The sequence below is a fragment of the Artemia sp. Qi Xiang Cuo genome, chromosome 14, assembly GCF_049724085.1.
Source record: "Artemia sp. Qi Xiang Cuo chromosome 14, ASM4972408v1, whole genome shotgun sequence".
Taxonomy (NCBI): domain Eukaryota; kingdom Metazoa; phylum Arthropoda; class Branchiopoda; order Anostraca; family Artemiidae; genus Artemia; species Artemia sp. Qi Xiang Cuo.
In genome coordinates this window covers 35,938,747-35,960,452 of record NC_142807.1, presented here as the reverse complement: position 1 = coordinate 35,960,452, position 21,706 = coordinate 35,938,747, and the positions used below count along the sequence as shown (strand labels likewise).

The 21,706-nt window shown below is 33.7% G+C and overlaps 1 protein-coding gene across 1 annotated transcript; it reads right to left on the bottom strand.

Annotated features, from left to right (window-relative positions):
• Positions 1–337: 337 nt before the first annotated feature.
• LOC148944412 (uncharacterized) lies at positions 338–1,264 on the bottom strand. The gene has a single exon (XM_089099920.1). It carries the CDS (start codon positions 1,262–1,264, stop codon positions 338–340), a length of 927 nt encoding a protein of 308 aa, XP_088956046.1.
• Positions 1,265–21,706: the final 20,442 nt, after the last annotated feature.

The window sequence follows — 21,706 nt, the reverse complement described above, 5'->3', positions numbered from 1 at the left end:
TTCAAGTCGAGAGCACAGGGAAACGAATTATAAATGAACGAATGAATGGTTTTTATTTCCCATAATAAATAACACAAGGTTACACAACGGAGTAATGAAAAAAAGAAAAAAAAAAGAGAAAAATAAAACGCAATAAGAGAAACAACAAGACTTCAATAACAATCTATATACAGCATACTAAACTCGTAATCAAACTAGCCTACGATAGCTTGGTACATATCATGATCAGGATTGAGCGAACACCGAAATCGGACGATTCGCTCAGTAGCTGCAGTAGTCGGGTCCGCAACGCTGTAATTTTTCGAAACTCTTGAATTTCTCTCCCATGGCGTAACACTTAACAGATATTTTGCATACTTATAGTAAACCCGACAGACTGAGCGATTATCTGATTCGGTGAAAAGAGACCAAAACGGCGAGAGTGACAGAACATGCGGGATAACAAACACGGAATAAAGCCTTCCGAGTATACAGCGGTTTTACATACGTTTGCAGGGTAAAAGTAGTCCATATGCTTTGCGTGCCTTTTCTGAAAATACTCCACCCGTGCTTCACGAGTTGACCGCGGGTCTGAAGTAATTAGCAGTCCAAGGTGAGTGAGAGATGGCTTTGAGCTCACCGCAGTGTCACCTAGGAGCACGCTAATCGGGGTCGAATCTTTCGCATTGCGACGAAAAACAACTACTTCACTTTTGGCAGCGTTAAAAGCTTGCCCAATCTTAGCATATTCATCACTCAATATATTGTAGTTATCCTCAACCCTTGAAACAGACCTACTTGCGTTAAGTATATCATCAGCGTAATTGATGAGCGACACGTCTATACCTAGATACATGCAGCACGTTTTGGCAGATTCTTGAGGGACGATAATACTGTTGTCGTATAGAGGAGGGGAAGTAATGGAGCCTTGCCGGATACCTTTACGGACAGGTATAACTACGGTGGATACCACCATACCGCGATGAGTGGGGACTTTAATCTTCACTCTCAGTCTCCCATACATGCTCCTCCATACAACGACAACCGAACGGTCAGCTCCGCGTTTACAAGCAGAACTAAGTATTTGTGCGTGGATACCGGAGTCGAATGCTCTACGCACATCGTGGCTTGCTAGAACAAGTGTATCATTATTATCGTGAGCACTGAGCAAAAGATTAGCTATCAACGAATGAACATGCTCGCGACTAGTACCACTCTTAAACCCGAATTGCGAATCGGGAGTATAACAAACTTCACTTAGGTCACCAAAAACAAGCATTTCCATTAGTTTGCAGAATACCGGCGCAACAGTTTTGGGCGGTATGATGAACAGTTCCTGGGATCATTCCCTTTTTTGGGAACTGGCGTAACGACGCCAACACAGAAAACATCGGGGACAAGACCGCAGGTAAAGATCATCTGGTACATAAGAGCAAGGTGATTTAACACACTGTCACTCCCAATAGCCAGATGCATTCCACAAATATTATCATCACCTCGAGAATACTTCTTTTTCAGTTTAGATAGCATATGACGGATACTAGAGACAGTCACAACGAACCCGACACTTCGTTCATTTGACGCTAGGAGGGAGTCGAGCTCTTTTTCGAACTCTTCCTCGAGAGCCTTGTTCGGCGGTGAGAATTCGGCGGTGAAATATTAATTCCAATCACTTTCACTTGGCGAAATTTCTTCTTTGCGAGATTTCGGATTCCTTTTCTTTTTAATATACTTCCAGATTGCATTTGGGTCACCTTCAAGCACTTTGCAATTCTGGTCCATTAAGTCGGTTCGGTGTTTAGCAAGGGTTTTGGCGAACTTTCGCTTAGTATAAAGCCTGATATCATTCAAGACACCTTGACGAGGGCGCTCGCACTCGTTCCATAGTGTATACCAGAATTTAGATCGACTACAAGACTCGGACAACTGTACATTCTGAGACCACTGTGGATTTTCACTTCCGATTTGAACTTTTCGTGTCGGAACTGCAGCCTTTTCGGCACAGCGTAGGGCATGTGTAATTTCTGCACAGTAATTGTTCAGGAGTATCTGCTTCTCATTATCAGGAACAGGCGAACCTTGTTGAAGCAGTTGAAATGGGACCTTTATCTTTTCAAGTATATTATCATACACGGACTTGAAAAGCGCAGAGTCGGCTTTTCCCCACTCAGATTTTACCACCTATTTACGGTGACATTCATCGGGCTGAGTAGGTTTATTAGTGACACAGAACACATTCGAGATGGGTAGGTGGTCGGAAGCACAGATGCTTAATTTTACCCTACATTTTCCGTTTGTCTTCACATCTGCAGAGCACAGCATTGAGTCAAGGGAGGCTACAGAGCCGGAGTTATGTACATACGTGTAGTCCAGGTCATTTTCAAGTACACGGAGACTTTCACAGGCAGCAACCAGAACCTGAGTTCTTGGACTGTTGTCGCACAGGCTACAGTTCATGTCTTTTGTTACAATGCATGTCAATTTTTGTGTAACACATCCGTCAACTGCTCCACAAATCTGTCCACAAGCAACATTGAATCTTGCATCAGATTCATCGTCACGATAATCCGTGGGCATATATACACAGAATAGGGCTGTATCAGCAATTCGGACACCGACGAAGAATTCAGACTGCTTATACACGGAAGGTTTAAGACTTCTGCGTACCAGTATTGAAATACCACCAGAGGGTATACCTCTGCCAGAACGCTTTGCAGGAACACTGAATACGCTGGAACTGTCATTGACCTCAAGAAGCTGAAGTCCTTCTGTTGTAAGAAAGTGCTCATGTAAACAGACTACGTCATATTCTTGTACTAATTGCTCAACCAGAGGTAGTTTAGCCAGAACTCCACCATTCATGTTCCATGATACAACTTTGAGTTCAAGATTCTTCATTGTTTTAACGCTTTCTGTGCTTCAGGGCCTTTAAAACTGTAACAGGGATGGTTTGTCGAACCACAAAGAGAAAAGGTGAGGTGGTTCTGGCAGGAATGGTCATTTGAGCTGGAGTTGATTTAATTTGTGATATGGTGACGAATCGTAAAGGACTCATATCCTTTGACGATAATCTATACACCTTTCTGTGTGTATCAAACTTTCTTAAAAGTCTTATTGGCAATAAGCAAATTCTAAAGAAACTAAGAGAATATAGTTCACCAACAACACCATTTAAAAAAGAAGAAAATTCAATATTTGAAAATACTATCAGTGTCACTGATTTTACAACACCTGTGGCTGCTAGTCAAAAGCGAAGACAAATTGATTCGCCCACCATTGTGCAAAAGGGGAGTGGATATTACACTACGTGTTTACGTTCAAAATGGATGAAGTTCTGAAAGGTGTCTATGAAAATGTTGGTGATGCGGGAAGTTTAAGTTCCCCCAAAACGCTTTCCAAAGCTGTCTCCGGCGCCACCACATTGAAAAATGCAAAAGATTATCTAGAAAATGAACCGAGTTACACACTACATAGGAATCACAGGCTTCGCAGTAATCAATATCTACAAACTAAAGACTTTTTCCCTCTGCATATAATGCAAACGGATCTTTTAACTCTAGACGCACTTCAACAACGTCACAATGCGCCCTACAAATATATTCTAGTGGCAATCAGTGTCTTTAGTCGCTATGCCTATGCCATTCCACTGCGGTCAAAGAGAGGTGTTGAAGTTGCTCGGGCCATTGAAAGTATTCTTGAACAGGATTCATATAGAAAAATTCAACCGGATCGTGGCAGTGAATTTGTTAATCCTCATGTGCAAAAGGTTCTTTTGAAATATAACACAACACTTTATCATATTCACAGCCCTATAAAGGCTGCATTGGCTGAAAGATTAATAAGAATGAGTTGTCTATTAATTTCAAGATATTGCACATTGAAAAATACACCGGTTTTTATTCATTATTTATATAAAATCATGTTGATTTATAATCAACAACCCCATCGATCTCAGTCCAACTCTACACCAACGGATGTTCACTACAATGAAAATACATTTGATGCTTTTCTAAAGCAATACTCCAAGGGTGAAAAAGAGAAAAAAAGAAGAAATTCAATGTTGGTGATAGTGTTCGAATTAATAGAACCAACAATATTTTTGAAAAAGGGAATTATTTATGGAGCACTGAACTTTTTAAAGTGTCCAAAATTCTGGACACCGAGCCCACGACACATCGACTGCGAGACACCAAAGATGATGAGATTCTCGGCGGCTTTTATGACTATGAACTGCAAAAAGTTAGAAACACTAGTGAAAGTTATCAAATTGAAAAGATATTAAAGAGACGTACACGCCATGGCAAGAAACAGTTGCTTGTTCGCTGGATAGGATACAACTCGGATTTTGATTCTTGGATCAGTGTTGAAGACATTAACAATGCCCAATGATTTCTATGTGACTTTCATGTCCAATGTTTCTGATCCTCTCTACAATGACTTGAATAAAACAAGTGATTTTTGGACGAAACTCTCCCCCACCATCAAATTCGACGACGGAAAGTATAAAGTGGCTCTTGTCAACTGCATTCTCAAAAATACCTATGACCTCCTGAGAAAGGATCGTAAATATGAAATAAAAATTAGACCCTGTGATTGGCCGCCGCCACCGACAGGTTATCAAGAACAAATTCAAAAAATCAATTGGATGGATTATCCTTACATTGAATTACCCTACGAGGAACTCACCTGTATGAACGATTTATGTCGTTCTATTAATAAAAGAATTTCCGCTCGTAAAAAAGGAGCTTTTCATTTCAACTATTCAAAGAAGGAGGGCAAGATCTACATTAGTTCACCTATTGCCAGTGAAAAGTTTATTCTCAACGATAATCTAAAGGATGTCCTTGGTTTTAAGCTCAATATAATCAATGGTAAAAGTGCCGGAAACACTGATTTCAATTTTGCTTACTATCCGCCTGCCTACTCCACGTACACTTGTATTTTTCTCTATGATTCATTTCTGGAAACATCTAGGGGTGGTAATTCAAACGTTTCCCTCCTACGAGCTCTTGAACGAAAAACAAATCAAGAATATACTCACCACTACAATATAAAGCATCTTCAGTATATTCCCGTAAACACTTCCTATTTGGAACTCTGTCAGTTAACACTAAGAACCGAATTGGGTGATCCCATAGTAATTTCAAAAGGGTTGGCTGTGATTACATGCCATTTTCGACCCATCGTTCAAAAGCAAGATGTCTAATAAAAAAGTGGTATTCACTTGTCCTGATATTGACTCCTATGTTAATACTCTTGGCCCAAGACAACAGGGCAATGGAATGGACTATTACAAAGGGCACTCGTCAATGTCTGGCTATGGTCTTGGCAGTTGGTTTGCTAAGCTGTTTCGCTCTTCACTACCACTGGCTAGAAAATATCTTGTACCGGCTGCGACAGATTTTGCATCCTCTACATTATACGATTGGGGCTCTGGCAAGGATTTTAAAAAAGTGCTTCGGAAAATCTTAGGTCCAGTGCGCGAACCCTTGGCGAGAAATTAAAACAGAATGGTAAAGGCTTAAAAAGGTCAAGAAACAATGCATCACTCATCAGTCTCCACTCAGGTCGGAAACGAAAGACATCCCTCTTGTCAAAGAAAAGAAGGAAAAAGCCGACACGTGCTGTAAACAGAAGTCCCAGGAAGAAGAAAATTGTTAGATCGAAACTAGATTTCTTCTCCTAAAATTTTCTAAATACCGCATAAGGATTCTCAACCTTCAATCACCGCCTCGTTGAATCTATTCAATGCTGAAAATGTTGATGTGAGTGTCAAGCATGGATACTATGAACAATTTTATCCACAACAACCTCTCTCCGATAATATCCACTTTCAAATTTATTCTAATGAAGACTACTTTATGGACATGTCTTCAACATTTATAGATTTGCAAATGAAAGTCCTGAAATCCGATAATTCAATGCCAATTCGGGGCGATGGAATGTCCTCTGAAAATTGTATACTACATAATTTATTTCGTCAAATTAGTGTCTACATCAATGGCACGCTGGTGAGCACAAGCAACAATCTCTCAAATTATACGAGCTATATGCAGTTCATGTTGATGACACCCAAGTCATACAAGAAATTGAGAGGCATCTCCAATGGTTATAAATCTATTAATAATACTGATTGTACAGATGCACTCAAAAATGCTACAACTGGTGAATTACATCTAGTTGGAAAAATATATCATGAAATATTTAATATACCCCAATGGCTGCCGCCCAATGTTAAAGTGGATATAAAACTGACGCTTGCACCATCCAATTTTATATTGAGAAAAGAACTTGCTGGCAATCCCGATGTAAGTCTCTCCCTCACCTCGGCAATACTACATGTACACAAATAGCAGGTCATGAGTTCTGTTGCTTAGGCCTTGGAAAAACTGCGAGCCAATGGCAACAATATTAAACTACTTGTTCCTCATAGAATCACCAATCAGCGTCATATTGCAATGGGGTCACGCACCTTCACCGATTCATCCTTTATCAATGGTAAAATCCCGTCAAAACTAGCGTTGGCATTTGTAAAAAGCGCCAGTGCAATAGGAACATGGACTGAATGCCCACATAAATTTGAGATGTTTGGACGTTCATCTCTTGTGTGCAGAGTAAATGGCATTCCACTCTACAATCTATCTTTTGATAAATCATATAGAACATTGTACGAGTTGACCATGAAAACCATAGATCATGACTCTCAACTATTTGAAAATGGTATAACCGAAGATATGTCTGCTAAAACACACGGTATCATTGTACTGGATTTGTCGGGTACACAGAATATGAGTCTAGTACGTACGGGGAGTGTGCGTTTAGATTGTAAATTTGCCGACCCATTGGCTGAGAGTATTGCACTAATCTCGCTAAATCAATATGAAACCTATTGGGAAATCACTCACGAAGGCAATGTTCTATTAGACTTGGCGCCATGAACTCCAGTCAAATAATTAGTGTATTTAATATTGACCCCTACATGTCCCAGTACAAATCCTATTGTCTGCCCTCGGACTTTCTTGGAAAAAATCAAAGTGTTAACAATACCTTGATTATTGTTAATAGCAGTCCGTCGACTGTGCTGACGGGTCATTGGCTATGCATCTTTCAAACAATGAAGACGATTGAATTTTTTGATCCTCTTCGTCTACCCTATACATTCTACACACCCCACATCAGCAACTATATTGAGAGCAGCGGGAAAACTATTATTCAAAATCGGAAGAGGGTGCAGGATCTAACGACTAAAAGCTGTGGCTTCCATGCACTACTATATTTTGTGTTCCGATGTCGTGGCTATACTTACAAGCAGTTTCTCCACATTTATGTTGACAATCCACGTCTGAATGACTTTCTAGTGGAAAATATCCTCTCGGACCTATACAGTATTGATTTCAGTGCCCTAAGAGTAAAGTACTTAAAAAATGTTTGTGAATTTGTTTATTAATAAAATGCATATATATACAACAATGTCTTTAAATCTTCACTTTAGATTTCTTCTTCTTCGATTTATAGGCAACTGTCGTGAACCAATAATGCTGGTAAATCATTTGGATTCACTATATATTGATCTTGATTGACTGCAAAGTCAGGGTCACATTTTCTACAGTACAATGTAACTTCAATCTTGTCATATCTCTTTGTATAGTCAATTATACTATTTGCATTCATATTATGAAATTCACGAGTTTCAATCTGTCTATTTGAGGCAATATCACATACAATGTTTTCAAATGGTGAGTCACATTCGGTAACTGCCAAATAAAAATCACTTGGTTTATAGTCATAGTTGGTGGTATCATCGCAACGATGACATAGAAACCAGATTGTCTTGTTACCCCAACAGTTGAATCGTAGACCAGATTCCTCTTCCCAGAATAATTTAAATCCACGACGATAGCAATCTCGTAGCAATAAACTAAAATCACGCTTAGCATTCTTTCCAATCATACTGGGATATGTATTCTCCCACTGATCACATTTATCATAGTGACAATTGGAGCACAGGTGCCCTCTAGGGTGAGAGTCACACACCTCTTCAAGACATGAATTACATCCCTTAATTTGTACTGCATAGCCTCTATGTAATTTACAAGGATTACATAATTTACACTTTTCACTATAGTCATCAATAATTGTACAATTCTCACATTGATTCCAACGGCCAAGAGTATACATGCACAATGGACATATATAGAACATTTTTGGGTTTCCGATGTCAACTCACTCAACAATAACACGAAACTGATCCTCTCCCTTAGAAAAATTCATCGAGAGGCAACGGGGGGAGAGATGCGTAGCTATGTGACGGTACCTCTGTCGAATGATGGGGGAACCATCTACATTGAATCCATTGGCAATGTTTTCAAAAGTATATCCACAATATCATTCTGCGTTGTTTTAATTAATATAACAATGAATTGAATATAAGCATTTGAGTCACATTTTAAAAGTTTCATACAATAGTCCAATGGGGGGGAATCACTCCTCATTATATTGTTATGAGTTCCCTGACAAGATATTATCCTGAATAGAAGAGATAACTTGAGAAAAATATCATCCAAAATCAAAATGTCTTTCCATAAACACTAGATGTGATCTAATTTTCTCTTTCTCAAGTTTATTCATTTTTCAGTCCTTTCACTCCGACTGCTGACTCTAGACTGAGCCTGATTCGTTACCCCTACCCGGACAAGAAAGAGAACATTTTCGATTTCGAAACAATTTTATTGAATAATTACGACAACATCAATAATACAGAGCATGTACAATTAACGATACTGTTTATTGTCTTCAATATGTTTCACCAACGCACTTAAAGCACATTGAAGTCTATTCAAATGTGCTATATCAACTTTAGCGGCAAAACATAGTTGATCCTCCATTTTAAATTTGCTCAAGGATATCACATATCTTGCATATACTGCATCCCATTCCAGACAAAGCCGTGATCCTTTCGTAATTTCCACCGCAATTCTTGGTGCTCTTGTATTATTACCATCGACTCCACTATCAACTTCTAATAGTGTAAACATTCCACTCATCGCCATCACAAATATATAACCAAATGTGTAATGTCAAACTGTTCTTCTTCTTCTCACTCCTTTGAATTCTATTCACATACTAATAAAACTATAGCAAAAAACCCTTTCTTTATATTCACTCCGCCGCTACTATGTAAACAAAGCCCTCTGATTGGCTGAGAAGGAAACACGTGATCTAACTGTTTCCGGGGAAAGTCATAGCATTTGGCTCGAGAGCAACAACAAAAAATACTATTTCTGGACACCATGACATTCACGAACGATTACGCAATCAAGTTCTCGGAAATTCACTTCCCCCTCGAGTCCTAGATCAATAACATTGTTCCCGTTAGAATTCAATGCGCATGTGCAACCTTCGTTCCGGAGTTATTACACATAGAAACATCAAATAAATCTACCTTTGGAAAAGAGGTCATTGACCGATTACGCAATCATTCTCCCTAGGGATTCCATGCCCATATATGGTGTGCTGTCAGTATTCTATGCCCATATTTGGTGTACTGTTCGGAGTACTAGGGTCACTTCTACTACTTTTAACGTAAAGAGCGTGGTATTGACTAAGGGGAGAACCCCCTCATATACGTAATAACATATACGTAATAAACAAAACAATAAAAAAAACAAGCGATACGGCTCAATAGTAATCGAAACTTTTAAAAACAGAATTTTGATGTCAATAAATGAATCAAAAGAATAGGCTTATAATGCTGATTCTAAATATATAAACTTCATTAAGCTTAGTATTATTCATCAAAGGCTACGAGCCTGAGGAGTCTTGCCTGAATTTTTAAAGAGGGGGAAAACACCCCCTACAAGTGAAAGAATCTTAATGAAAATCACACGCTCATATCTGCAAAAATCTGCAATTTTGTATTTTTTGCCAGAAGAAAAATATACGAATATAGAAGTTCGTTACGTAAGTTAATTTGTAAACTACGTCAGAACCAAATTTAGAGACAGCCATTTAGCAAAAGAAAAGTAAAATTTCTATGCAATTTTTTTTACTTATTCAATGACGGTGAAGCAAAATAAAAGCTGCATTAACTAAAAAGCGATCAGAAATTAAATAAGAAAAAAAGTTTTTTAAACTGAAAGTCAGGAGCGACATTAAAACTTAAAACGAACAGAAATTATTCTGTATATGAAAGGGGCTGTCCCCTCCTCAACGCCTCGCTCTTTGCGCTAAAGTTTGACTCTGTCTCACAACTCTATTTTTTAAAACAATAAAAAACTTTAGCGTTAAGAGCGAGGCGTTGAGGAGGGGACAGTCCCTTTCATATACGGAATATTTTCTGTTCGTTTTAAGTTTTAATGTCGCTCCTTACTTTCAGTTTAAAAAACTTGTTTTTTTTTATTTAATTACATACATAAAATCCGTCTTCTTTTTCCATACCAAATGCGATCTACATACGTATATTATAGCGATCTGCAAATATTATAGTTTAAGATCCGTATAGCAAGCTCCTGTACTGTCACAAAAGACAACACTGAATTTTCTAAACCTTCACATATTCTTCTATTTTAACCTCTTCCACCCAGGGTGGGAGGGGAAGTACTCTACATTCTGAAAATAACTAGCTTATAAATTGTTTTAAAAAGTTTAATATTGACGGTTTATTATATTGATTTGTTCTTTTGGCTACAAAATCAAAGGCGTGAATGGAAGTAGTTTAGTAAAAGACAGATAATAGCAAAAATATGGCCTTCTCAACAAGTCAATGGAGCTTCATTGAACTTAATTGTGCCCTGAATTGGGTGCCAGGAACAATTTTCAAGCCTAAATTTCACCTTTTTTGTGTGTAAAAACCTTAAAAGAATGTTTGAAGATAGGTCTATAGTTGTCTCAATTTTGTGAAAAAAAAAGAAATATCAAAATTCACCCTATGTTTAGGATCTCCTTCAAGTCCCCTGAGCCCCTTTTTTAAGGGTTGTAAGAAGTGTCCTTCTAATTTTAGATTTAATATCAAGTTGCTATGAATTTGGTAGAATCCGGCTTAAGCCAGTGTTCTTTCAGAGTATATTTCTGATGAACTAATTTTGTAACCCTTTCCCTTTTTAACACAATTTCCTTATTTTGCAATACAAACCCTTTCTAAGAAGGATTGAATTTAGATACGTTTGTTTGACAGAACATATCCTTTTATATAGCGTGAGACTGACGGGAGAAGGCAGTTGGGGTTATGGATTTGCTCAAGCTTTTCGTATGCATGTAGAATGTAAGTCTAATGTGTTCCTTGCTCTTTCTTAATTTTATTATGTTAAAATCCTAGTAAATGGGTATATCTCCCATTCTTTAATATTATTATTAAATTCTTTTAAGCAGGAACATATTAGTCTTAATATATTAGTTATAATGCTTGCTTTCCTTTAATAATAATAAACTTTACTTCTAGCAATTATATGAACAAGAATTGATCTTTGATTGTGAATAATAATTATTGAATATTGATTTGTAATGAAATAACCATAAATAAAAAGTTCTCTTCTTTAATAATAAAATCTTGGCTTTTCTTATGCCTGTGTTGCCTTGTATATTTTATCACAATGATCAGGATTTTGTTAAGATATCTCTCTCACATTGTTCATTCCGTCTATTGTGGCTTATTTAAGGGTTCTCGGGTCTCAAGGATTAGTTTAGTCATGGATTCATCACCATGAGCAGACCCCCCCCCATACAAAATGGTGGCAGCGAAAACGCGATGCGATTCTATTGCATTAAAAGCGCCTCTTTTTAACGATACGCTTAATTTTGAGAGAGCAGAATCTTGATTATAAATCCTTTTTGTAATTTTTTTTAATACTTAAATTAACATAATTAATTGAATCCCTTTAATTTTTCTTCGTCTTCACTCCTTGCCTGTGCGCTTATGCTTTTTTTAATTTGTAATGAAATAACCATAAATAAAAAGTTCTCTTCTTTAATAATAAAATCTTAGTTTTTCTTATACCTGTGTTGTCTTGTATATTTTATTACGATGATTAGGATTTTGTCAAGATATCTCTCTCACTTGGTTCATTTCGTCTATTGAGGCTTATTTAGGGGTACTCGGGTCTCATGGCTGAGTTTGGGCATGGAGTCATCACCATGAGAAGACCCCCCCCCCCTTACAGGGTCAATTCCCATAAAAGCAGAGACAAATGCTCTGTCTTAATTATGGTTCTTTCAGGTGAGTAGTGTGCTTTGTGCTGATCCAGAACTAGATGGTATAAAGCGACCAATCCCTCTATATTATGGACCTATAAAGCGAGCAAACACGTTATATTTGTAACCATGGACGAGATTGTGTAATGCAAGCAGAGAGGTTTCGGAGGCAACACCCATTTTTTGGGGCCAATCAGAGAGAGTGGAGGCTACTCCATATGCGGTAAGTTGATTAGTAATTGGATTCAAATAAAAGGAGTGATTTTCAACGTGTTCAAAGGTTTATTGGACTTTTCTGTAATATGGTCAACAGCCAAAGATTTCGGCTATTATCATTCAATGGTAGGTTTAATGATAGCATATGGGATTTAATTGCTATCAACTATACAAAAAATATAGTCAGAAAGTGTAATAGATTTGACGCCTACAAGAGACCTTGGTATACGGTGTTCAATAGTTTAATGGGCTTTATATAAAAATGCGGGTTTCAGTTGTATGGGAAAATAACCACGTTTTTTATATCATTTTGCGTAAAAGCTAACTCAATTTGCGAAAAAGGTATAGTATTTGCGAATTTGAGTATATGAATAATCTTAATTGATGATTGAATAATAGGGGTGAGAATGATCTTAATTGGTGATTGGATTGTATGAAGGTAGTAAAAAAGGGTTAAACTGACTACCAGTTAAGGTAAGCCCGATGGGGTTGTTATCTCATAGGCAATTTATTATAATATTGGAATAGTATCAATCTATGGAAATGGTTGACGATGATAAAATGACCTTGTGAGATGACCTAGCTTTACTTCTCCAATTTGTTCTGTATGAGACAAAAGTACCATTTGAACAGTGTTGTCATTATAAAATATGCTATAACATTCTAGTATACTAAAAACTTGATACTAATAGAGATGCAGATGTCAAAAAAAGGATTTTAATAAAGAAATTCAGAACAATCCTTAGAAATCTTTGGAAATCAAGTAGTGAGACGATTATGAGTATGAATCGTCAAAGATCGTAAGCACCAATGACCCTAACCACCAAGGACCTCAAACTCCAAAGCCCCCCCCCAACTCTTCTAGGCCCCCCACCATTTTCTTATACTTTTTTTGACGTTTTTTTTACTTTTTTTTATTATTTTCTTAATATGATTTATTTTTTCACCTTTTTTTACATGTCTTCGAATGACATGAAACACTTAAAACAAAAAATCACATTTCATATTTTCCAAATTCAAAATGAGAATGATATAGATATGTTAGTCATGGCTTTTACTATTAGAAAAATAATGTTTGTAGCAGTACTTTTTTTTGGACAAATTTTTACTTAAAAATTATTCAAGTTTTTTTTATCGACATCATTTGTTGGATCAGATTGAATAAATTCTTTATGAGCATCTTTTGTCAGATATGTCGGATAATATTGTCAAAATCTAAGTATCAGAGTGAATAAATTCTTTACCAACTTTTTTTGTTGGATACATCGGATAACATTCACAAAATCTAAGTATCAGAGCCAATAAATTCATTATCATTCTCATTTCTCAAATACATAGAATAAAATTGACAAAATCTAAGTGTCAGAGTTTATAATTTTTTTTTATCAACATATTTTGTCAGATACATCGAATAAAATTGATAAAATCTAGGTATCAGAACGAATAGATTCCTTATCAACATCCTTTGCCGGTCATGTCGGTTTACATTATCAAAACCTAAGTGTTAGAGTGACTAAAAACTCCTTATCAACATCTTTTGTCGTATACGTCGGAGAAAATAGACAAAATCTAAGTATCAGATTAAATAAATTCTTTATGAGTATCTTTTGTCAGATATGTTGGATAACATTGTCAAAATCTAAGTATCAGAGTGAATAAATTCTTTATCAATGTCTTTTGACAGATACTTTTGGTGAAACTGATATAATTTAAGTATCAGAGTGAACAAATTGCTTATTAACATTTTTTATAGATATCATTTGTCGGATACATCGGATAACATTGACAAAATCTATGTATTAGAATGAATAAATTCTTTATCATCATCCATTGTTGGATATGTCATTATGAAGTATCAGAGCCAATAAATTCATTAACATTTTTTTATCAACATCTTTTGTTGGATACATCGGATAAAATTGACAAAATCTAAGTATCAGAACTAATAGATTCTTTATCAACATCCTTTGCCGGTTATGTCAGTTAAAATTATCAAAACTAAAGTGTCAGAGTGATCAACTTTTATATTAACATCTATTGTCAGATTTATCAATATCATTTGACAGATACATTTGATAGTATCAGAGTGAATAAATTCTTTATCATTATTTTTTGTCAGATATGATTGATAAAATTGAGAAAATCTAGGCATCAGAGTGAATAAATTCTTTATCAATGTCTTTTGACAGATACGTTTGATAACAATGACCAAATCTAAGTATCATACTGAATATATTCTACATCAACTTCTTTGTCAGATACATCAGATAACATTTACAAAATCTAAGTATCAGAGTGAATAAATTCTTTATGAACATGATTTGTCAGATATGCTTGATAAAACGGAGAAAATCTAAGTATCAGAGTGAATAAATTCTTTATCAATGTCTTTTGACAGATACGTTTGATAACACTGACCAAATCTAAGTATCATATTGAATAAATTCTATATCAGCTTCTTTGTCGGATGCATCAGATAACATTCACAAAATCTAAGCATCAGTGTGAATAAATTCTTTATCAATGTCTTTTGACAGATATGCTTGTTAAAATTGAGAAAATCTAACGTTTGATAACATTGACATAATTTAAGTATCAAATTGAACAAATTCTATATTAACATACTTTATCGATATCATTTGTCCGATACGTCGGATAATATTGACAAAATCTATGTATTAGAATGAATAAATTCTTTATCATCATCCATTGTTGGATATGTCATTATGAAAGAATTGTAAGTATCAGAACCAATAAATTCATTAACATTTTTTTATCAACATCATTTGTCGGATACGTCGGATAACATTGACAAAATCTAAGTTTCAGAGTGAATAAATTTGTTTTATCAACATCTTTTGCCAGATACATCGGATAAAATTGACAAAATCTAAGAATCAGAGTGAATAAATACTTTATTAACATCCTGTGTCAGATAAATCGGATAAAATTGACAAAATCAAAGTGTTAGAGTAAATAATTTTTTTTATCAACATCTTTTGTAAGATACATCGGATAAAATTGACAAAATCTAGGTGTCAAAATGAATAAATTTTCTTATCAACATCCTTTGTCAGATGCATCGGATAAAATTAACAAAATCTAAGTATCCAAGTGCATAAATGCTTTATCAACATCCTTTGTCAGATATGTCGGATAAAATTGACAAAATCTAAGTATCAGAGTGATTACATTCTATATCAACATCCATTTCTTGGAAACATAGGATAAAATTGACAAAATCTAAGTGTTAGAGTGAATAAATTTTTTTTATCAACATCTTTTGTCAGATACATTGGATAAAACTGACAAAATCTAAGTGTCAGAATGAATATTTTTTTTTTATCATCCTCCTTTGTCAGATACATAGGATAAAATTGACAAAATCTAAGTATCAGAGTGAATAAATGCTTTATCAAAATCATTTCTCGAATATGTCGGATAAAATTGACAAAGTTTAAGTATCAGAGTAAATAAATGCTTTATCAGCACCCTTTGTCGGATATGTCGAATAAAATTAACAAAATCTGAGTATCAGTGTGATTAAATTCTATATCAACATCCATTTTTCGGATACATTGGATAAAATTTACAAAATCTAAGTGTTAGAGTGAATAATTTCTTTTTTATCAACATCTTTTGTTAGATACATCGAATAAATTGACAAAATGTAGGTGTCAAAATGAATGGTTTTTCTTATCAACATCCTTTGTCAGCTATATCGGATAAAATTGACAAAATCTAAGTATCAGAGTGAATAAATGCTTTATCAACATCTTTCCTCGGATATGTCAGATAAAATTGACAAAATCTAAGAATCACATCGAATAAAATTGACAAACTCTAAATATCAGAGTGAATAAATGCTTTATCAACAGCCTTTACCGGATATGTCGGATAAAATTGACAAAATCTAAGTATCAGAGTGATTAAATTCTATGTCAACATCCTTTTCTTGGATACATAGGATAAAATTGACAAAATCTAAGTGTTAGAGTGAATAATTTTTTTTATCAACATCGTTTGCCAGATACATAGAATAAAATTAACAAAATCTAAGTGTCAGAGTGAATAAATTTTTTTCTTATAAACATCCTTTTTCAGATACATCGAATAAAATTGATAAAATCGAAATATCAGAGTGAACAAATTCTTTATCAACATGATTTGTCAGATATGCTTGATAAAATTGAGAAAATCTAAGTATCAGAGTGAATAAATTCTTTATCAATGTCTTTTGACAGATACGTTTGATAACACTGACCAAATCTAAGTATCATAGTGAATAAATTCTATATCAGCTTCTTTGTCGGATGCATCAGATAACATTCACAAAATCTCTGCATCAGTGTGAATAAATTCTTTATCAATGTCTTTTGACAGATATGCTTGTTAAAATTGAGAAAATCTAACGTTTGATAACATTGACATAATTTAAGTATCAAATTGAACAAATTCTATATTAACATACTTTATCGATATCATTTGTCCGATACGTCGGATAATATTGACAAAATCTATGTATTAGAATGAATAAATTGTTTATCATCATCCATTGTTGGATATGTCATTATGAACGAATTGTAAGTATCAGAACCAATAAATTCATTAACATTTTTCTATCAACATCATTTGTCGGATACGTCGGATAACATTGACAAAATCTAAGTGTCAGAGTGAATAAATTTGTTTTATCAACATCTTTTGCCAGATACATCGGATAAAATTGACAAAATCTAAGTATCAGAGTGAATAAATACTTTATCAACATCCTGTGTCAGATAAATCGGATAAAATTGACAAAATCAAAGTGTTAGAGTAAATAATTTTTTTATCAACATCTTTTGTAAGATACATCGGATAAAATTGACAAAATCTAGGTGTCAAAATGAATAAATTTTCTTATCAACATCCTTTGTCAGATGCATCGGATAAAATTAACAAAATCTAAGTATCCAAGTGCATAAATGCTTTATCAACATCCTTTGTCAGATATGTCGGATAAAATTGACAAAATCTAAGTATCAGAGTGATTACATTCTATATCAACATCCATTTCTTGGAAACATAGGATAAAATTGACAAAATCTAAGTGTTAGAGTGAATAAATTTTTTTTATCAACATCTTTTGTCAGATACATTGGATAAAACTGACAAAATCTAAGTGTCAGAATGAATATTTTTTTTTTATCATCCTCCTTTGTCAGATACATAGGATAAAATTGACAAAATCTAAGTATCAGAGTGAATAAATGCTTTATCAAAATCATTTCTCGAATATGTCGGATAAAATTGACAAAGTTTAAGTATCAGAGTAAATAAATGCTTTATCAGCACCCTTTGTCGGATATGTCGAATAAAATTAACAAAATCTGAGTATCAGTGTGATTAAATTCTATATCAACATCCATTTTTCGGATACATTGGATAAAATTTACAAAATCTAAGTGTTAGAGTGAATAATTTCTTTTTTATCAACATCTTTTGTTAGATACATCGAATAAATTGACAAAATGTAGGTGTCAAAATGAATGGTTTTTCTTATCAACATCCTTTGTCAGCTATATCGGATAAAATTGACAAAATCTAAGTATCAGAGTGAATAAATGCTTTATCAACATCTTTCCTCGGATATGTCAGATAAAATTGACAAAATCTAAGAATCACATCGAATAAAATTGACAAACTCTAAATATCAGAGTGAATAAATGCTTTATCAACAGCCTTTACCGGATATGTCGGATAAAATTGACAAAATCTAAGTATCAGAGTGATTAAATTCTATATCAACATCCTTTTCTTGGATACATAGGATAAAATTGACAAAATCTAAGTGTTAGAGTGAATATTTTTTTTTATCAACATCGTTTGCCAGATACATAGAATAAAATTAACAAAATCTAAGTGTCAGAGTGAATAAATTTTTTTCTTATAAACATCCTTTTTCAGATACATCGAATAAAATTGATAAAATCGAAATATCAGAGTGAACAAATGCTTTATCAACATCCTTTATCGGATATATTAGATAAAATTGACAAAACCTAAGTATCATAGTGATTAAATTCTATATCAACATCCCTTTCTCGGATACATAGGAAAAATTGACAAAATCTAAGTGTTAGAGTGAACAATTTTCTTTTTATCAACATCATTTGCCAGATACATCGGTTAAATTGACAAAATCTAAGTGTCAGAGTGAATAATTTTTTTTTTCATCAACATCGTTTGTAAGATACTTCTGATAAAATTGACAAAATCTAAATATCAGAGTGAATAAATGCTTTATCAACATCCATTGTCGGATATGTCAGTTAAAATCGACAAAATCTAAGTATCAGAGTGACGAAATTCTATATCGACATCCTTTTCCCGGATACATAGGATAAAATTGACAAAATCTATGTATCAGAGTGAATAAATTTTTTTATCAACATCTTTTGTCACTTACATCGAATAAAATTGACAAAATCTAAGTGTCAGAGTGAATATTGTTTTTTTATCAACATCTTTTGTCACATACATCGGATAAAATTGACAAAATCTACGTGTCAGAGTGAATAAATGCTTTATCAACATCCTCTGTCAGATATTTCTGATAAAATTGACAAAATCTAAGTATCAGAGTGAATAAATGTTTTATCAACATCCTTTCTCGGATATGTGGGATAAAATTGACAAAATCTAAGTATCAGAGGGATTAAATTCTGTGTCAACATTCATTTGTCGGATACATAGGATAAAATTGAAAAAAAAACCAACTAAGTATCAAAGTGAATAAATGCCTTATCAGCATCCTTTGTCGGATATGTCGGATAAAATTGACAAAATCTAAGTGTTAGAGTAAATAATTTTTTTTATCAACATCTTTTGTCAGATACATCGGATAAAATTGACAAAATCTAAGTGTCAGACTGAATATTTTTTTTTATCAACATACTTTGTCAGATACATCGGATAAAATTGATAAATTCTAAGTATCAGAGTGAATAAATGCTTTATCAACATCCTTTCTTGAATTTTTCGGATAAAATTGACACGATCTAAGTATCAGAATGATTAAATTCTATATCAACATCCTTTCTCTGATACATAGGATAAAATATACGAAATCTAAGTGTTAGAGTGAATAAACTTTTTTTTATCAACATCTTTTGCCAGATACATTGGAAAAAATTGACAAAATCTAAGTGTCAGAGTGAATAAATGCTTTATCAACATCCTCTGTCAGATATTTCTGATAAAATTGACAAAATCTAAGTATCAGAGTGAATAAACGCTTTATCAACATCCTTTGTCAGATATATCGGATAAAATTGACAAAATCTAAGTATCAGAGTGATTAAATTCTATGTCAACATCCATTTCTCGGATACATAGGATAAAATTGAGAAAAAACAACTAAGTATCAAAGTGAATAAATGCCTTATCAGCATCCTTTGTCGGATATGTCGGATAAAATTGACAAAATCTAAGTGTTAGAGTGAATTTTTTATCAATATCTTTTGTCAGATACATCAGATAAAATTGACAAAATCTAATTGTCAGAGTGAATAATTTTTTTTATCAACATACTTTGTCAGTTACGTCGGATAAAACTGACAAAATCTAAGTATCAGAGTGAATAAATGCTTTATCAACATCCTTTCTTGAATTTTTCGGATAAAATTGACACAATCTAAGTATCAGAATGATTAAATTCTATATCAACATCCTTTCTCTGATACATAGGATAAAATTGACGAAATCTAAGTGTAAGAGTGAATAAACTTTTTTTTATAAACATCTTTTACTAGATACATCGGGTAAAATTGACAAAATCTAAGTGTCAGAATGAATACATTTTTTTTATCAATATCCTTTGTCAGATACAAAATTGACGAAATCTAAGTATCAGATAAAATCAATTCTTTATCAGCATCGTTTGTCGGATACGTCGGAGAAAATTGACAAAATCTAAGAATTAGATTAAATAAATTCTTAATCAGCATTTTTTGTCAGATATGTCAGATGACATTGTCAAAATCTAAGTATCAGAGTGAATAAATTCCTTATCAATGTCTTTTGACAGATACGTTTGATAACACTGACAAAATTTAAGTATCAAATTGAACAAATTCTTTATTAGCATTCTTTATCAATATCATTTGTCGGATACATCGGATAACATTGGCAAAATCTAAGTATTAGAATGAATAAATTCTTTATGATCATCCATTGTTAGATATGTAATTATGAAAAAATTGTATCAGAGTGAATAAATGCTTTAACAACATCCTTTATCGGATATGTCGGATAAAATTGACAAAATCTAAGTATCACAGTGATTAAATTCTATATCAACATGCTTTTCTCGGATACATAAGATAAAATTGACAAAATCTAAGTGTTAGAGTGAATAAATCTTTTTTTTATCAACATCCTTTGCCAGATACATCGGATAAAATTGACAAAATCTAAGTGTCAGAGTGAATAAATTTTTTTTCTTATCAACATAAATTGTCAGATACATCGAATAAAATTGGCAAACTATAAATATCAGAGTGAATAAATGCTTTATCAATATCCTTTATCGGATATGTCGGATAAAATTGATAAAATCTAAGTATCAGAGTGATTAAATTCTATATCAACATCCTTTTCTCGGATACATAAAATAAAATTGACAAAATCTAAGTGTTAGAGTGAATCATCTTTTTTATCAACATCCTTTGCGAGATACATCGGATAAAATTGACAAAATCTAAGTGTCAGAGTGAATAAATTTTTTTCTTATCAACATCCTTTTTCAGATACATCGAATACAAAAGACAAAATCGAAATATCAGAGTGAACAAATGCTTTATCAATATCCTTTATCGTATATGTCGGATAAAATTGACAAAACCTAAGTATCAGAGTGATTAAATTCTATATCAACATCCCTTTCTCGGATACATAGGATAAAATTTACAAAATCTAAGCGTTAGAGTGAATACATTTTTTTTTTCATCAACATCGTTTGTAAGATATATCGGATAAAATTGACAAAATGTAAGTATCAGAGTGAATAAATGCTTTATCAACATCAATTGTCGGATAAAATCGACAAAATTTAAGTATCAGAGTGATTAAATTCTATATCAACATCCTTTTCCCAGATACATTGGATAAAATTGACAAAATCTAAATATCAGAGTGAATAAATTTTTTTATCACCATCTTTTGTCATTTACATCGAATAAAATTGACAAAATCTAAGTGTCAGAGTGAATAATTTTTTTTATCAACATCTTTTGCCACATACATCGGATAAAATTGACAAAATATACGTGTCAGAGTGAAT

What these genes read in the sequence shown, in the direction of transcription:
- LOC148944412 (XM_089099920.1), bottom strand. Translation starts at nt 1,264, where the DNA reads ATGGAAATGCTTGTTTTTGGTGACCTAAGTGAAGTTTGTTATACTCCC.